This window comes from Tyto alba, unplaced genomic scaffold (assembly GCF_018691265.1).
Source record: "Tyto alba isolate M040663 unplaced genomic scaffold, T.alba_DEE_v4.0 Super-Scaffold_38, whole genome shotgun sequence".
In the NCBI taxonomy this organism is placed as follows: domain Eukaryota; kingdom Metazoa; phylum Chordata; class Aves; order Strigiformes; family Tytonidae; genus Tyto; species Tyto alba.
In genome coordinates, this window is record NW_024881313.1 from 6,615,072 (window position 1) to 6,628,975 (window position 13,904).

At 40.4% G+C, this 13,904-nt stretch overlaps 1 protein-coding gene across 2 annotated transcripts; it reads right to left on the bottom strand.

The window, feature by feature from the left end:
• Positions 1–5,354: 5,354 nt before the first annotated feature.
• Positions 5,355–13,528, bottom strand: NUP42 (nucleoporin 42). Of its 2 annotated transcripts, none has more exons than XM_042801672.1 (7): positions 13,046–13,528; positions 12,040–12,292; positions 10,668–10,762; positions 10,311–10,387; positions 8,108–8,194; positions 6,313–6,397; positions 5,355–6,163 (listed from the first exon to the last, which is right to left on the bottom strand). In XM_042801672.1, exons 3-7 carry the CDS (start codon positions 10,741–10,743, stop codon positions 5,595–5,597), a joined length of 894 nt encoding a protein of 297 aa, XP_042657606.1. In that variant the 5' UTR covers positions 10,744–10,762; positions 12,040–12,292; positions 13,046–13,528; the 3' UTR covers positions 5,355–5,594. The 2 variants fall into 2 exon arrangements, with proteins under 2 accessions (XP_042657606.1, XP_032847335.2); XM_032991444.2 differs by having other exon boundaries at positions 12,975–13,146.
• Between the last annotated feature and the right edge of the window lie 376 nt (positions 13,529–13,904).

A 13,904-nucleotide genomic window follows, 5' to 3' on the forward strand; every position in this document is an offset into this window, starting at 1 on the left:
ACAGGCCATGGGAGAAGGCTGAAGGTTCTTTCCTGCCCAAAAGAGTTAATGTATACCCAATGCAGAGGGCTCTTCTCCATCTCATCTACTATCCATTTACCATACAGAAACAATAGGTGATACTAGGCTTTTTTTTTTTTTTTTTTTTTAAACACAACCCCTGGTTATAAACTGCTATTTCAGTTTTATATAGTATTAGTTCTATTTCATCATTACAGATACTTAAAGAGAAGTTCGTATTTGCAGAAGTAAACTACAACAGCAAAATCTCATGTGACTATAAGGAGTGCTTTAATACTGAAGTGTCTCGCAAACCAGACCTGTACAGATACTGTCAGGCTGAGGAAAATGCAACAGGGCTAGTTAGATAGAAGAGGTAAGCTATCAGAGATCAAAACTATACTTCATTAATTTCTCTTTAAAAGTGATGTGACGTGGTTTCACATGCACACATGCAAATGTTGCTTGTTTGGCTCATACAGGAGGGTGGGTTTATTTTGTATAATTAGACCTAATCTAATTACTTTGTAGGGCATATGCAATGGGCACATTTAATGTGATTTGCAAAGATAAGTCTCCGTGGAAGACTTACAGAAGAATGACTTGATGCTGACTAGAAAGCATTTAGTTTGCTAAGCGTGCACTGCCATAACGAAACAGAAATTCAGGTGGAACAGGGTAGAATTGCTGCAGGTACTTTAAAACCACCAGATCACTTTTCTGATGACTACTATGTAATTAGCAACATAACAGATCTGCCTGCTGGAAGGGGTAAGATGTAAAACTTGTTTCTTATGTCTCTCATGTGACATGGTAAGAACAAACCCTACTGCCTGTGGAGGGAAGACAAGTAATCCGTGTACTTGAACAAAAATGTTGATCAGCCTGCTGACATTTAAATCTCGCTGTTCTTTTTGTTCTTCTTCCCTCCATTTTAAGATCTGCCATCGCTCCTTTTCAGGAGGGTAAGACCCACCAAGGAGCCCCTTGCATGATACAGTGTTGTAAGACTGTGCCTCACTTTATTCTGCAGACCAAACTGAAAACTTGCAACAGCATTGCAGATTAAATAAGAATATTGCCTGAGGTTGAGTTGCTGAGAACTATGCTCTGATTTTTTACTTGGTTATTCTTAACAGGAAAAACAGGCAATTGCAAGTGATAGTTTCAAGACCAAGAGGCATATTCACTCCCAGTGTCAAGGAGCCAATCTGCCTCTTTAAACTCAATGGAAAGAAGTTCCCTCTTCATGGCCAGCCCCCTGAATCATTCCCAGGAGAGGTGGCTGGCACGTACAGCTGCCTGCACCAAATGCTCAGCATTGCACTCTTGTCACTGTCTTCACAAGTATTTCATTTCAAGGGCAAGGGATCAGATCTACTTACATTGACTGCAGCACCTCTGAGGACATGTACTGTTAGTCCTGACAGGAAGGGATTTGTTTCTAGTGTGTTGGTTTTGGCTTGGCCAGATCTTAAGAGGAAGAAAAGGACTTTCCCAGGTGGGAAACTTCCCAAGACATCTCTGAGGAAGTACCGCAATATTCTGGTAACTAGTCAAGATGCCTTAAAAAAAAAAAAAAAATCCCATTTCTTCCTTTCTGAGAGGGTACCCTTTCAATAAGATGGTTGTTCCATGCCATAGCCTCTGCGTTCACCAAGCATTAATTATTATTCATCTCTTAAGTTTCCTTCTAAATCCTCATTTCCATTCGCTTTGCTTGCTCTCTGAATCTCCTATTTGTTACGCAGCTATCTGGCAACTGCCTGCTCAGAACCAAGTGCAGTGTTACCACAGATGTAAGGGATTCCTATGACTCAAACTATATTTCGCTGTGGCTTCACCACTTACTGTCAGTACCTTTCAACTTTAGTTTTCCTGTCTCTTGTATACTAGTAGTTTAGATTTTTCCTTCAGCTGCTGGCTTATATTAGGTCAAATGCAATTAGAGATCTTCTTAAATTGTCTAAATACAACCTATGTTTGTCTTCTTCCACTATTGCCCAGGTAAATATCAAACTACAGTTTCTCTCTATCCTTCTGCATTAGGACATGGGAGGTGGATTACAAACAAAAAGCTTGTTCACTTTCTTGTCAATGTTTCTGACTGCTAACCCTAATCACTGGTACATAAACATCTGACACCTCTTAAATGCCTGTGACAAATGCCTTACTACAAGCCAGATGATCTGTCTTTAGAATCTTCTCAAATTATCTGTAACCATCAACAAAATAAGTACCTTTGCTTGCTAAGGTACATTATTTCCCCAGTCTGCTAGTACATTCCTAGTGCTCTATCACTTATTTGAATAACCATCGGAACTACAGCAAGTCCATTAGCCGATTCCTTTACTGATCAGTACAGCAAATTATCTGGACTCTGTGCTGCAGTAAGCTCACATTTCTCAAATATTTGCTTACTTGCCTTTTATCAGTTACTGCATTACATCCTCATTGATTTTCAACTGTCCCTCATTTCAAGTGGTTTTTTAAATAGATTTCCACCATTTCAGAGTTATCAATCTCACTTCAGTGCTCCTGTATTACTAGGCCTTTTGTATTCCTTTCCCCCTGGACATGTTTGTGAAAGCTCTTCTTTCCTTATCCTTCTGGCTGTTGTTAGTTTATTGTTGTTGATGCCCTTAGCTTTATTCTCAGAGGCTTAAATCTAGTCAGTTGATTATTTACAGTCCATCTTCCTTCATTCAATGTAATGCCAGTCTCTGCTGCATATAGTGGAACTACAGAGCACATGGGTAGTATGACGCTTAGCTTTTAAAACAAAATTGTAATGCTTTCTGAGGCTTGCTTTTTTTTTTTTTAAAAAAAAAAAATGCTATTAGCTCACATTGTGAGATCTCCCCATGCTGCTAGTATCACTTGGAAGAAAAAGGGCAGAGAAAATTCCATTTGTTAGATGCTGGGTTGCTGCTTCTGCTGGGGCAGTGGAGGGTTTTTCTCCCGTGTACGGCCAGTCTCAAGTGCTGCTGTCTGAGGATTAATTCATCATCTGTTGGAAACCAGAACTTCCAATCATTCTTCAAATTAGTTGTTTGTATCACACCGCAGGAATTTCAGTGACTCATAAATCCTGTTATTTCAAAGTGAGGGAAGTACTTGAAAACATCACGGGGAGTTTGAATGTTCAAGCCTATTTCACAGACCAAGTTCTTCTACTAATCAGGACACGTTATACCTCTCTGCTTGGACGTTCACCTCGTGTTTCCCGTTGTCAAATGAAGTACAGTGAGATGTGTGAGTTTGCTGCCACCCTAATTGTGTTTTTATATGCCAGACCATAATGTTATGACTTTCCAGAGAACAGCCCTATACCAAACAAAAAAGCAGCTGCAAAAAGGGAAAGTTAAGAAAATTGAAAGGATTGTAGCTAAAAGGAAGATATTATTTAGTCACCTTTGTACTTGTAAGTAAATTTGTTATCAAGTATACCAAAAGCACAACAGGATGAACAGCAAAAAAAAAAAAAAAAAAAATACAGTGCAAATGCTGGGAGATTGCTTTGATCTACTGACAAATGGCTGCTTATTTTCTGTGGTTTAGTAAGCCTGCTAGAGCAATACTATTCCTTTCTATTCTGTTTTATCCTACCCTACCCTTATCTCTACTTCTGCAGCCAAATACACAGCTTGCTTTTTGCTAAGTCAGTCATATCACACTGCTTTCTGCCATCTTTCTAGCTGCTCAGATTCCCAGTTGGGATGAAACACCAAGTCCTAGTATCTCTGTAATAGTGGGGTGGGGGGCTTTTTGAGGGTGAGATGATCTGATAAAACCCCCACATTTGTTCAAAAAATTTGAACATGATTTTTAAAATTTATTGTAATTTAGGTTGGGAATACCTCCCTTAACCTTTCTATTTCATAATGTCAAGGTCACCTAAGACTTCAAAATTCCCTTCTCACCTTAGGTCCCTGTGGGTTAGAATGATGTTTGAGAACATATAGCCAATGTTCTTTTGGGTACGTACAGTAGATTATTCAGATTTTTCGCTGCCTTAATTTTTGTTTTAAGCAAAAGCACTTCCATTTAAAAAAAGTGCTTGCACACTTTTGAGTCCTGAAAGCTCTTAGTGCAGCTTAGCAGCAACAGTCACAAAAGGGTTTAGTTCATCACTTAAGTTCAAAAGCAAGCTGTTTTAAGCTCTTACATAGCACAGCAGCAGCACTGAGGTAGAGAAGCTCAAAAATCTCGCAGTGACCTTGTGTAAGGATAGTGCTGGCATTTGTCAGAAGTAGCCTATCCTTGGCTGAGAATGTTCCTCTCTTTGTTAGTTAAAGAGGATGAGCATTAGGGAAAAAAAGCACAGGTGACTTCAAAACTATTACTACTTTAAATGTAAGACATAACCATCCACAGTCCTCTAAAGCATGTCATGGGATTCTTAAGGCTATCAACAGGACTTTATTCTGTATCTTTACCTTAAACTATACTCTTGCCATGCTAGAATGCTGCTTTAATATAAATAATAATAGAAATTATAGAAACTTTTTAAAAATATTGTAGCTTTCTGATACAATTGGGTTTCAGAACCATTAAGGCTTCACAAAGGAAATATGGGAAGGGGTAGAGCATGTAATAGAATGACTTCAGGCAATTAGGGAAGTCATCTGACAAGCCACAAACATTTTTTTGTTTGTTAAATATAAACTTTTTACAAAAGTTAAACAATTTCTGTAAAGATGGGGGATTTCTACAACTCCAGTGGTTTAATGGATTTTGGTATGTTCCTCCTTTCCCGTGTCAAAATCTGAGTAACTGGCATAAATGATCCAGAGCTAAAAGAGCCCTGACAGATGCGTGTGTCTTAACTTGTACAAGTCCTAGCACCGCTGCGGAGACCCCCTTCAAAAAAACACGCCTCACAAGCATTACATGGAACTCTGGCCCCATGTATCAGTATTTTGTTTGTGAGTTACAGGAAGCCTGCCCTGGGTCATTAACAACAATAACAAAAACCAGATGCCTTATTTCAGCCACAGAACAATCACCAGAAAAATCCATGTAACATAACGTAGGCAAGTTTCTGGTACATCTACGCCGAGCGCACAGGCTGAGGTAACTGACTCCTGAGTGACAGGAGCACGGAGCCAGGTACCGGTCACAGAGGAGATCTTTACCTCCAGACACAATTGTCAAAGGCTGCACGAACCCTTTAACTGAGGCAAGAGAAGGTGGTCCAACAAGTAGTCTTGCATAGCAACTGTTTTTTTTCCTAGCATTCTTCTCACAGTTGGCTGCAACTACCTCAAAGCACTCTTACTTTTGACAAAGCCTTTTTAATATGTTTTTTGGCCCAGAATTTCACAGTACAGAATATAAAAGGGAACTTTATATTTTAGTTTCATCAGTTTATTCCTTGGAGGTAAAAGGTCCATTCCAAAATAACCAAGATATTCTAAAATACAATGTTCAAATGTTTATACCCGTGAGTTTATTATTACAGAAGACTTAAAGATGAAACAAAAATTAACTCAAAGGGATGCATTTTATTTCATTACTCAACGACAAAATTGTGTAGTCGAGGTATCGAAGAAGTTACCCAAACACATTATTTCAGAATAAACTGAAAAGTCCTAAACTTTTAAAAGTTCTAATGGTGGTGGCTTAAGAGGAATCTTTCCCATCGTAAACCTTTTTGCTTCAAATTGTTTCAACTCTTCAGCTGACAATTCGCTCGTTGGTGTAAATAACTTCCCTGATGTAGTATTGTCTGTGACTGCAGAAGACTCTGATGTGCTGTTATATCCAGAGGCACTGGCAGTCTGTCCAAATAAAGTATTGCTTGAATGGGAGGGAGAAGCTGCTACTGCTGCATTAAAAGCTCCAAAGTCTGTAAGCGGGGCGGTGCTCGAAGAATTCGCAGCAGCAGAATTGCCAAACCCTGAAAACCCAGAAGTTCCAAAACCACTAGCTGTTTCAGAAGTTTTAAAGGAGAAGGAGGCTGCAGATGGAGTCACTGGGCTGCCAAAACCAACAGGATGGAATACGCCAGGAGAGGAGGTCACACCAAACGCAGGAGGATTGCAACCAGCAGAAGAGCTCCCGAAAGCAGGGCGGCTTCCAGAGGATGTGCTGACGAGACTGGAGCTTGTTTTAAAGGAGAAACTGCTAGCACTGCTACTGCTGCTGTTCGCAGGAAAGTCTGCAATTATAAATTTTATAAGAAAGTGTTAGAATGTGCACACCTGTGATACTAAACCACTGCTGTATTTTCAATAATGCAGAAGAAAAAAAAAAAAAAAAACACCTCAAGAAAATGTTTAACTGTTGATTCTTAATGCAGGAACTTACTTGACAACCCAAAGCTCAATGTTTGCTGTTCTCCAAATCCAAAGGCAGGCAATGATTGAGTGACCGTGTTCTTTAATTCAGACAGCTTAAAAAATTCCAAATACATAAATGAGAACTAGATTCCAAAACAGGGAAATATCTTTCAATAAATACTTGAAGCAAAAATAAAGCTTCCCAGTCCGATTTAATACAGATTAAGCTACGTTAGACACGGATCACTTTCATCACAATTGCTTGCTCTTGCAGCCACGAACACAATGCTTTAACATTATTCTCTGTAAAACAGTCCAGAAACACAAATACATTAGAATTTACAGATTTTTGTCTGTCAGTCTGAACACCTCTTCCAGCTTTCCTTCTTCTCTCTTACCTATTTCAGTTAGTGCTTTGTGACTGACCCTAGCTATGTCATTGCTTTGACTTACTCTGTTCTCCCCCTTTGGCACATCTGGCCTTCTGTGCCAAAGCCCAAATCCCACTTCTTCACATTCAGCATTGAACACACCAAGAGGTACGACCATATTACTAAAGCTTTAATGCACTTCATGCAGACTCCACTTAAATCAAACTTACCCTATCTCCATGATCATTTACTACTGTCTTTAACTCAAACCTCCTTTTCTGACACATCTAGAATCACAGGTGTTTGTCACCTTCCCGGGAAAAACTACTCTTTATATCTTCAAATTTTATCCAAGCAGTTTCTGTCCCATCTATCAATTTCTCATTCTGGCATTACTGAACTGCTCTATTTATCCTAAGATGGCCTGGAGGACAACTTTGGTCTCATCTGCTGATTACCTTGGAAGAGTCAACATCAGCACAGGGAAGGAGGGGTGGGGTGGATATTTGCCTCCAACTATACATGCACTTGACTAGATCCCAACCTTGAGCTATGGTTACTGTCACATGGCTAGCAACGACAGCATGCCAAACTTGGGATCCAGCTGCTGCCTTGCTAACGTGGAACCATCCCGATTCACTACTTTCCTTAGTTAACTAGAGGATTTTATAACACCCGCCTGCAATTCACTGATTTCATGATCCCAGAGAAAGGTGGATGTAAGACCCAAAACTATTTCCAGACTTCCATGTTCATTTGTCTCAGGCAGCACTAGAATATTCCGTCCCATTTCCTATTGCCCATAAAAACCACAGAGATGGAGAGATGAGGCAGTTTTCAAACTGCAGTCATTATTCTCTTATGTAACTCCTCCTTATACCCTTTCCACTTTCTCTTATTTTCTCAGGAGCATTCTATTACTGCCAAGGTCTTCACGCAGCCAGTCAACCAAACGCTTTCATGCCAAATGTTTTTCAAGGCTGCAGTGTCAGAACATGTCACATTGTAGTTGAGATTTTCAGAATAGTTCATAGATCTACCATAAAACTGCCAATGAATCTAGGAATCAAACATTTTCATGGCTCAGCTATTTAGGTGCAAACAAGGATGTCCTACGAGAATCATGTGTATTTGTAAAATAGAGTATATCCTGAGACCTTCAAAGCAATACCTACCACCTAGTTATATAAAGTTAGCAGAAGTGTAGTTAAATAGTCTGATAACAGCAAAAGTTTCTATGGAACACTTGTAATATCTCTTCATTAAAAACAAGGTGGCATATTCCAACTATCAGGCCTTACAAATCTTTGTAGCAGAAATTAACGTTGGCATTTGCAGGACAGCTTGGCGGAATGTGTCTAAAAAAACACGAATCCATGAAAAACATTTGCCGAAGAATAATGAAAAAATGACATCAGGAACAGAAATGTTTTAACTTTCATTAAAACTTACCAAAGCTGCTTTTGTTGATGCATTTAAAGTTTTCAACTGAACCAGGCGACTTTTCCATTGTTTTGCTAACTGTTGGACAGAATTTATCTAAAAGGGGGGAAAAGAAAAGCATGGGTTTATTATTGGTGGAGACTTGAGAAAAAAAAAAAAAAAAGAGTTATCTGACAACTAAACTGAAAGATTTCTGGAATTAAAAAAGAAACATCATTAAGCAAAGACGACAAGATTTTTGCTTTCCTTAAACTTCAAGGTGAGAAGCTGAAATTTTTGTTATTAACACAGAATCCCTTCAATTCTCTCACTATTGTCCTTAAAGCAACATTTTTACCTCACATAACAGTAAGATTAAAAAAATGTCCTGGGGCTTTCTAAATCTAAATTCTATCACTATCTGAATTAGGTGCTTGGGAATAAAACCAAAACCAACAAAACCCCAAACTATAACAACAAGCCACACACAAAACACATAGGTTTTCAGTATAAAAGAACAAACTCTTCAATCCTTGTTTTATTTCTGGTTTGTCCACTTATGTGCTCACTCATTAAGCTGAAATCCTAAGGTTTGCTCTAGTTTCTCCCATGTTTTCAGGAAAAAAGAGTCCACTTTCAGAACATTATAATTCAGAACACTTTAACAGTGTTTATCATCCTAAAAGATTTAGCTTTGCAGAAATTAACTTCCTTAATTTAAATCAGTGCCTTTAATGTAATCCAACAAATTACTGCACAGAACATATACAGCAACAAATAGTACCTGCATCTTTCTGATAACTGTGATTAAAATATTACACAAGAAACTGGAAAGCCATTAAATAACTTACTTTACAGGAACTTCAAACCTGAATTTACTATATTTAAGTTCATCTACACACCTTATTTGAAGCCTGGCCTAATTGACTTTTCACTGAAAACTAACCAAGTAAAATACATAGTGTTCCCAACGCCTGCAAGAGGGCAATGAGTAATCTCTTTGTAACTAAATTCCTTAATTTTTCAAAAGGGTCTTACATCACAAACTTCAATAATTCTTTTGTGTCTAGTCACATGCTAGAAGATCATGTTGCTTGGTATCAGCTCTTATGCAACAGACTGGAAAAATTCAGATTTTGTCCCAGTTTAAGAATAGAAACACATGCTTTGGAAAAGACATGTTGTACTTCAACGTTTTGTGAGAGAACTGTATCATACAGTTATCATCTATATACTCAGACTTTCATGAACTTGCATTCAGTGCTTCACTTAGGCCACAAAGCTTTTTAATAGCCAGGCAGTGTTTTGTTTAATCATTTCAGTTTATTTTTTTAATTGAAGGTTTTTCTAAAAAATATCTCTCCCATCTCTGAAAATGCAATTCTGGTAATTCTAAACATGTGAAGGAAGAATGGTGTCAACAGAAATTCCTTCTGCAATACAGAACCAAGGGGAAGAGAAAAAGAGTGCAATGTATCTTGAATTAGTTTGTACTTGTGCCTATCGAACAGCCCGATTCTTTTCCCGGCACACCACTGAACTGTGCCAGCCTCCTTGAGATTGACAGAACTACAAGGGAGGAACAATACATATCAATTTAGAGATACATATCTCTCTCTATAAAGCCATACATATTGCTACTTATTTGCTAGAAATGTATGTACGCCTTTAGAAGTATCTGCTATTTTCAGCATTAATTCCCTGCAGTAAAGGTATGTAAAAGAACAAAGTCAAATAAACTTCCCCAGTGCTCTACCTAAAGTGCTATGCATCCAGCTCTAACCACCAAACTAACAGCATAAAGCATTAAATTTTTGAGACGGGTTCAAATAACTTCTACAAATAACACACCAGAGCAGGAACAACACTAAGACAAGGAGTGTCATGGTTAAGAAAGATCATATGTTTAACTGAGACTAGCTAAGTCTATTGCCACCACTCTTTGTAGGAGCTGATGTGTGTAGACACTTTTTAGGCCACCAGTTTTAGGAGCCCAGATCTGACCGTTTTAGCCTGTGATCTCAGACAGAAATAAGAATTTATGGCAGAGCATACAGGCTAGCAGCTGTTTTTGCATTCTATCTGACACACAGTAATTTAGAAATACTTTGGCATTCTGGTAATCTCCTAGAATTTGGTAATTAACGAGTCAAGAGTTGCCACCTGAGGAACAATAACAAGTTCTATCTCGAAATGCATTCACAGCAAAAGTTAGCATTTTTTAAATACTTACATAGTTCTGGATGTTATTGTTTGCTCTGCAGTTACAATACTCCAAATGCAACTCTTCTGGAGAGAAATCTGAAAATCCTGTAAGGAGAGAAATAATCAAAAGCCTCCAAGAAAATACATTAATACTTCCAATCGCCCTCAGTAATTATGAAGAAATGGGCCTTCTCTGTAACAAGTCAGTCGCAGCTAGAGACACAAAAAGGATTCATTACAGAACTTCAAAGATATGAATGTTCAAAATGAATTTGGCATAACCCAAACCCCTGCAAACGGTTCCACAGAGGTACAACAGTGTGGACAGGTGTAAGAAACATCCTAAATAGCAGCAATATGTGGCACCCCTAAAAACGTTACCTACCCGAGACATTCGGCTTTTCTTTCATCGGCGAATAAGATGAAAATATCCATTGTCCTGAAGATTCCCAAGTTTCCATGTCTTTCACTACACTTTCGCTAGAAAACAACACAAAACCACAGTTGAGGGTGAAGTTATATGGTCAAAAAAAAACCACCGGAAGCAATTGCCTAACTTGAATCCACAGTCAGATTCAAATACCCGCTAGCATGAAAATTAATAAAGGGTGACACGAGTCAGAATGAACAAGTCCTCAGTTCTCTACAGAAACGATGCGCTTAATTGGCAAGATACATAAATGTCCCTTCAAAGCATTTTACTTTATCATCTAACTGCAAGTAAATCAAACCAGATCTTAAAAAAAATGCCAAAACACACAAAGTATTTTTAAATCCCTATATGGCATATGCTGTCACAGGATTTTCCCTAAAGCTGTAGGTCACAATGCAGTTTAAAACCTTCTCGATACTAACTGACTTGACAATATAAATGAATATGCACAGTACTAAATAGCAAAATTCAAAAAGGGAAAAAAAAAAAAAAAAGATCCATATAGGCTTTTGGAAAAGATTCAAAAGCATAAAAATCTAGATATTGCAAAAGCAGAGAAATAGAAGCTACATCAACAAAAGTAAATCTAACTGTAAACAAACGGTGAAAGGGTAAAAACAGAAGTGGACAAGCAGATTACTGTACAGGAACAAGCAAACAGAAATTCTAAGTATTTCAGATGTTTGTAATACACTATACATTCATGTTTGAGAAGCCAAATAAATAATCTGTTAAGCTTTTTCTTAATGTAATCTTAAAAAAATAATGGAAAGTAGTTCCAAAACCTTGCTCCTTTCGGAAATCACACTGCTTGTTGCTTCTCACCACCTGCGCTGTAATCATCTTGAACCTGTTGGGCACTCTCAACTGACTCTAGCACACACACGTGTGAAACCAGGTTTCAATAGTTTTGCTATTGGCAGAACAATTTGTTACCTTATGTATCATAAAACCCACGTCAAAAAGTTCATTTCCTCAAAGAGGTTATTTTTAATGGTTGAAATGCTGCCCAAGGGCCTCTGACCCCTTATTTTCAAGTACTGAAATCTTTGTTTCTTTCCTTATGCTCCTGCCCACAGCTTAAATACCACACCATCTTACTAACATCCCAGCTGTCTAGCTGCCCAGCCCAGGTTCAAAGCAAGGGTCGCTTTCTTCCCTTGACAGCGTAACTCAAGAGAATTAAATGAAGTAGTGTTTTCTATGGTTCTTACTACATGTCTCAGCCTCCTGCTCGTGATCACGGCCTCTGCATTAGCTCTAGTCACTAAGCTTTTGAACTGCTCATTCTAAATGCTTTCAGTGAGACAGGACTACAACTTACAGAAGTCTCTCCTCTTCATCTTTATAGCCATCAGTGATATTCTGACTGCTCGCTAACGCAGAGAATCTGTTCTGTGAAAAGTCTGCATTTCTGCTGCTGCTGCCGGATGATCCAAAATCAGAGGAGCCAAAAAATCCTCTTCCGTGATCTCTGCTGCCACCCCATGTATTAGACTTAAAGGTAGATGGCTGGATAACATTCGTGTATCTCTGGTTAGCAGTACCCCATCCTCCTCCTCCTCCTCTGCTCGTACCTTCCAATTGGAAAAAAAAAAAAAACAAAACAACAAAAAACCCAACAGTCATAAATCATTAAGATAAACCAATGCAACGCCAATGAAAAACTGAAAGTATAACTGTTCTTATGGTGGCAACAAAAAGTTTGAAACGAAAACGTAGGTTTTTTCCTAATAAGCGAACCTGATTTTTTAATAAGCTTAACCTAGTGCGTCACCCAGGGTAGTTCTGGAATCAAAGGTAAATGTGAACTCCTCCCCACATCACGCCAACACCTGGTTGGCACTGCAGAAAAGGGACCATTTCCGTGTTACTTATGTTGTTTCATGAAGTACCTTCCCCAGCAGAAACAAACAAAAAATAAAAAATTAAGCATATAGGCATCAGGGGCTCCCGCCTACCCAGCCACAGCAGCGGCTCTGTTGCACCCTACAGGCCCCCCACGTCAAGTTTCAAGGCCTCGGGTCGCGCCCGTTTGTCACAGGCAAACCCCGACCCTCCCTCAGCAGCCCCCCCCGGCTCCCCGCCACTCCCCCTTGCGCCCCCAGAGCTTCCCAAGACCCGCTCCGGATTAAAACAACGCTCCCAGCGGGGCAACACGCGGGCGCCTGGAACCTGCCGCCTGCTCTTACGGCCGCGAAGCCCCGCGGTTCCTTCCGCAGTTTCCCGTTGCCCCCCCGCCGCCGCGCCCGGGGGTACCTTGGCAGTGGGGCGCCGAGGGCCCGCACCGCCCCCCCCCCCCGCCGCCGCGGGGATGCTCGTTCCAGCACCTCTCGCCGAAGCGGCAGCGGCCCTGCAGGAAGAACTGACAGATGGCCATGGCGGCCGCGCGCCCCGGCGTCCTGACGTCACCGGCGGGCGCCGCGCGGCAGCGGGGGAAGAGGCGGAGCCCCGGCGTCTGACGTCACGGCGAGCCCAACGGCCGCCGCGGCTGTGGCGACTGGGGTTGTGGCGGGGCCCGGCGGGCGGAGGAGGAGCAGCGCCGGCCGGACCGCCTCCCGGAGATGGCCGAGCTTCGGGGCCGGGGAACAGCGCGAGGTAAAAGTCGATGCACAAAAAAAAAAAACCAAAACACCCAAACCAACCCCAAACTACCAGGTTTACGTTAACGGGAGCATCGTCACGTTGCGAAAGTTGCAGCGTTAGGAAAGCGCAGCCGGGCCCGAGGGGGAGCAGCAGCGGACGGCGCCGGCACCCGTGACAAGCTCCTCCGCGCAAGGCCCTTCCTTCTCCGTACTTGCAAGGTTTTCCGGTGGCTTAAAAAGAATTATTAATCCCTTGAAAATAAAGGCAGAAAAAGGCGCTTCACAGTTTTAAAACCAAGTACAAAAAAAAAAAAAAAAAAAAAAAAGGCCTGTAAAACCTAAAAAGGGCACAGCTCACGCCAGTTTTTACAGTATTTTTGAATTAAGGATCGGACACAGCAGTGACACATTTGCTTCACGGCTCAGAAAAAGGAAAAAAAAAATTTATAGCATTCACTACTGAATAAAAAACCGAGTTGCAGGAACCACTATTTACCCCATGAGTATCTACTGTCCGTACATGCAGAGTTGTTAGGATGTGGAAGAAAACCAGGAGGAAGTCTACAAAGAACCGCTGACTTTGAAAAGTAGAATTTACGCTACT

What these genes read in the sequence shown, in the direction of transcription:
- NUP42 (XM_032991444.2), bottom strand. Translation starts at nt 13,095, where the DNA reads ATGGCCATCTGTCAGTTCTTCCTGCAGGGCCGCTGCCGCTTCGGCGAG. An exon ending in ACAATAACATCCAGAACTAT is followed by an intron (nt 8,195 to 10,310) that starts GTAAGTATTTAA and finishes CCCCCCTTTTAG; the next exon opens with ATAAATTCTGTCCAACAGTT. An exon ending in ATTGAGCTTTGGGTTGTCAA is followed by an intron (nt 6,164 to 6,312) that starts GTAAGTTCCTGC and finishes TTATAATTGCAG; the next exon opens with ACTTTCCTGCGAACAGCAGC.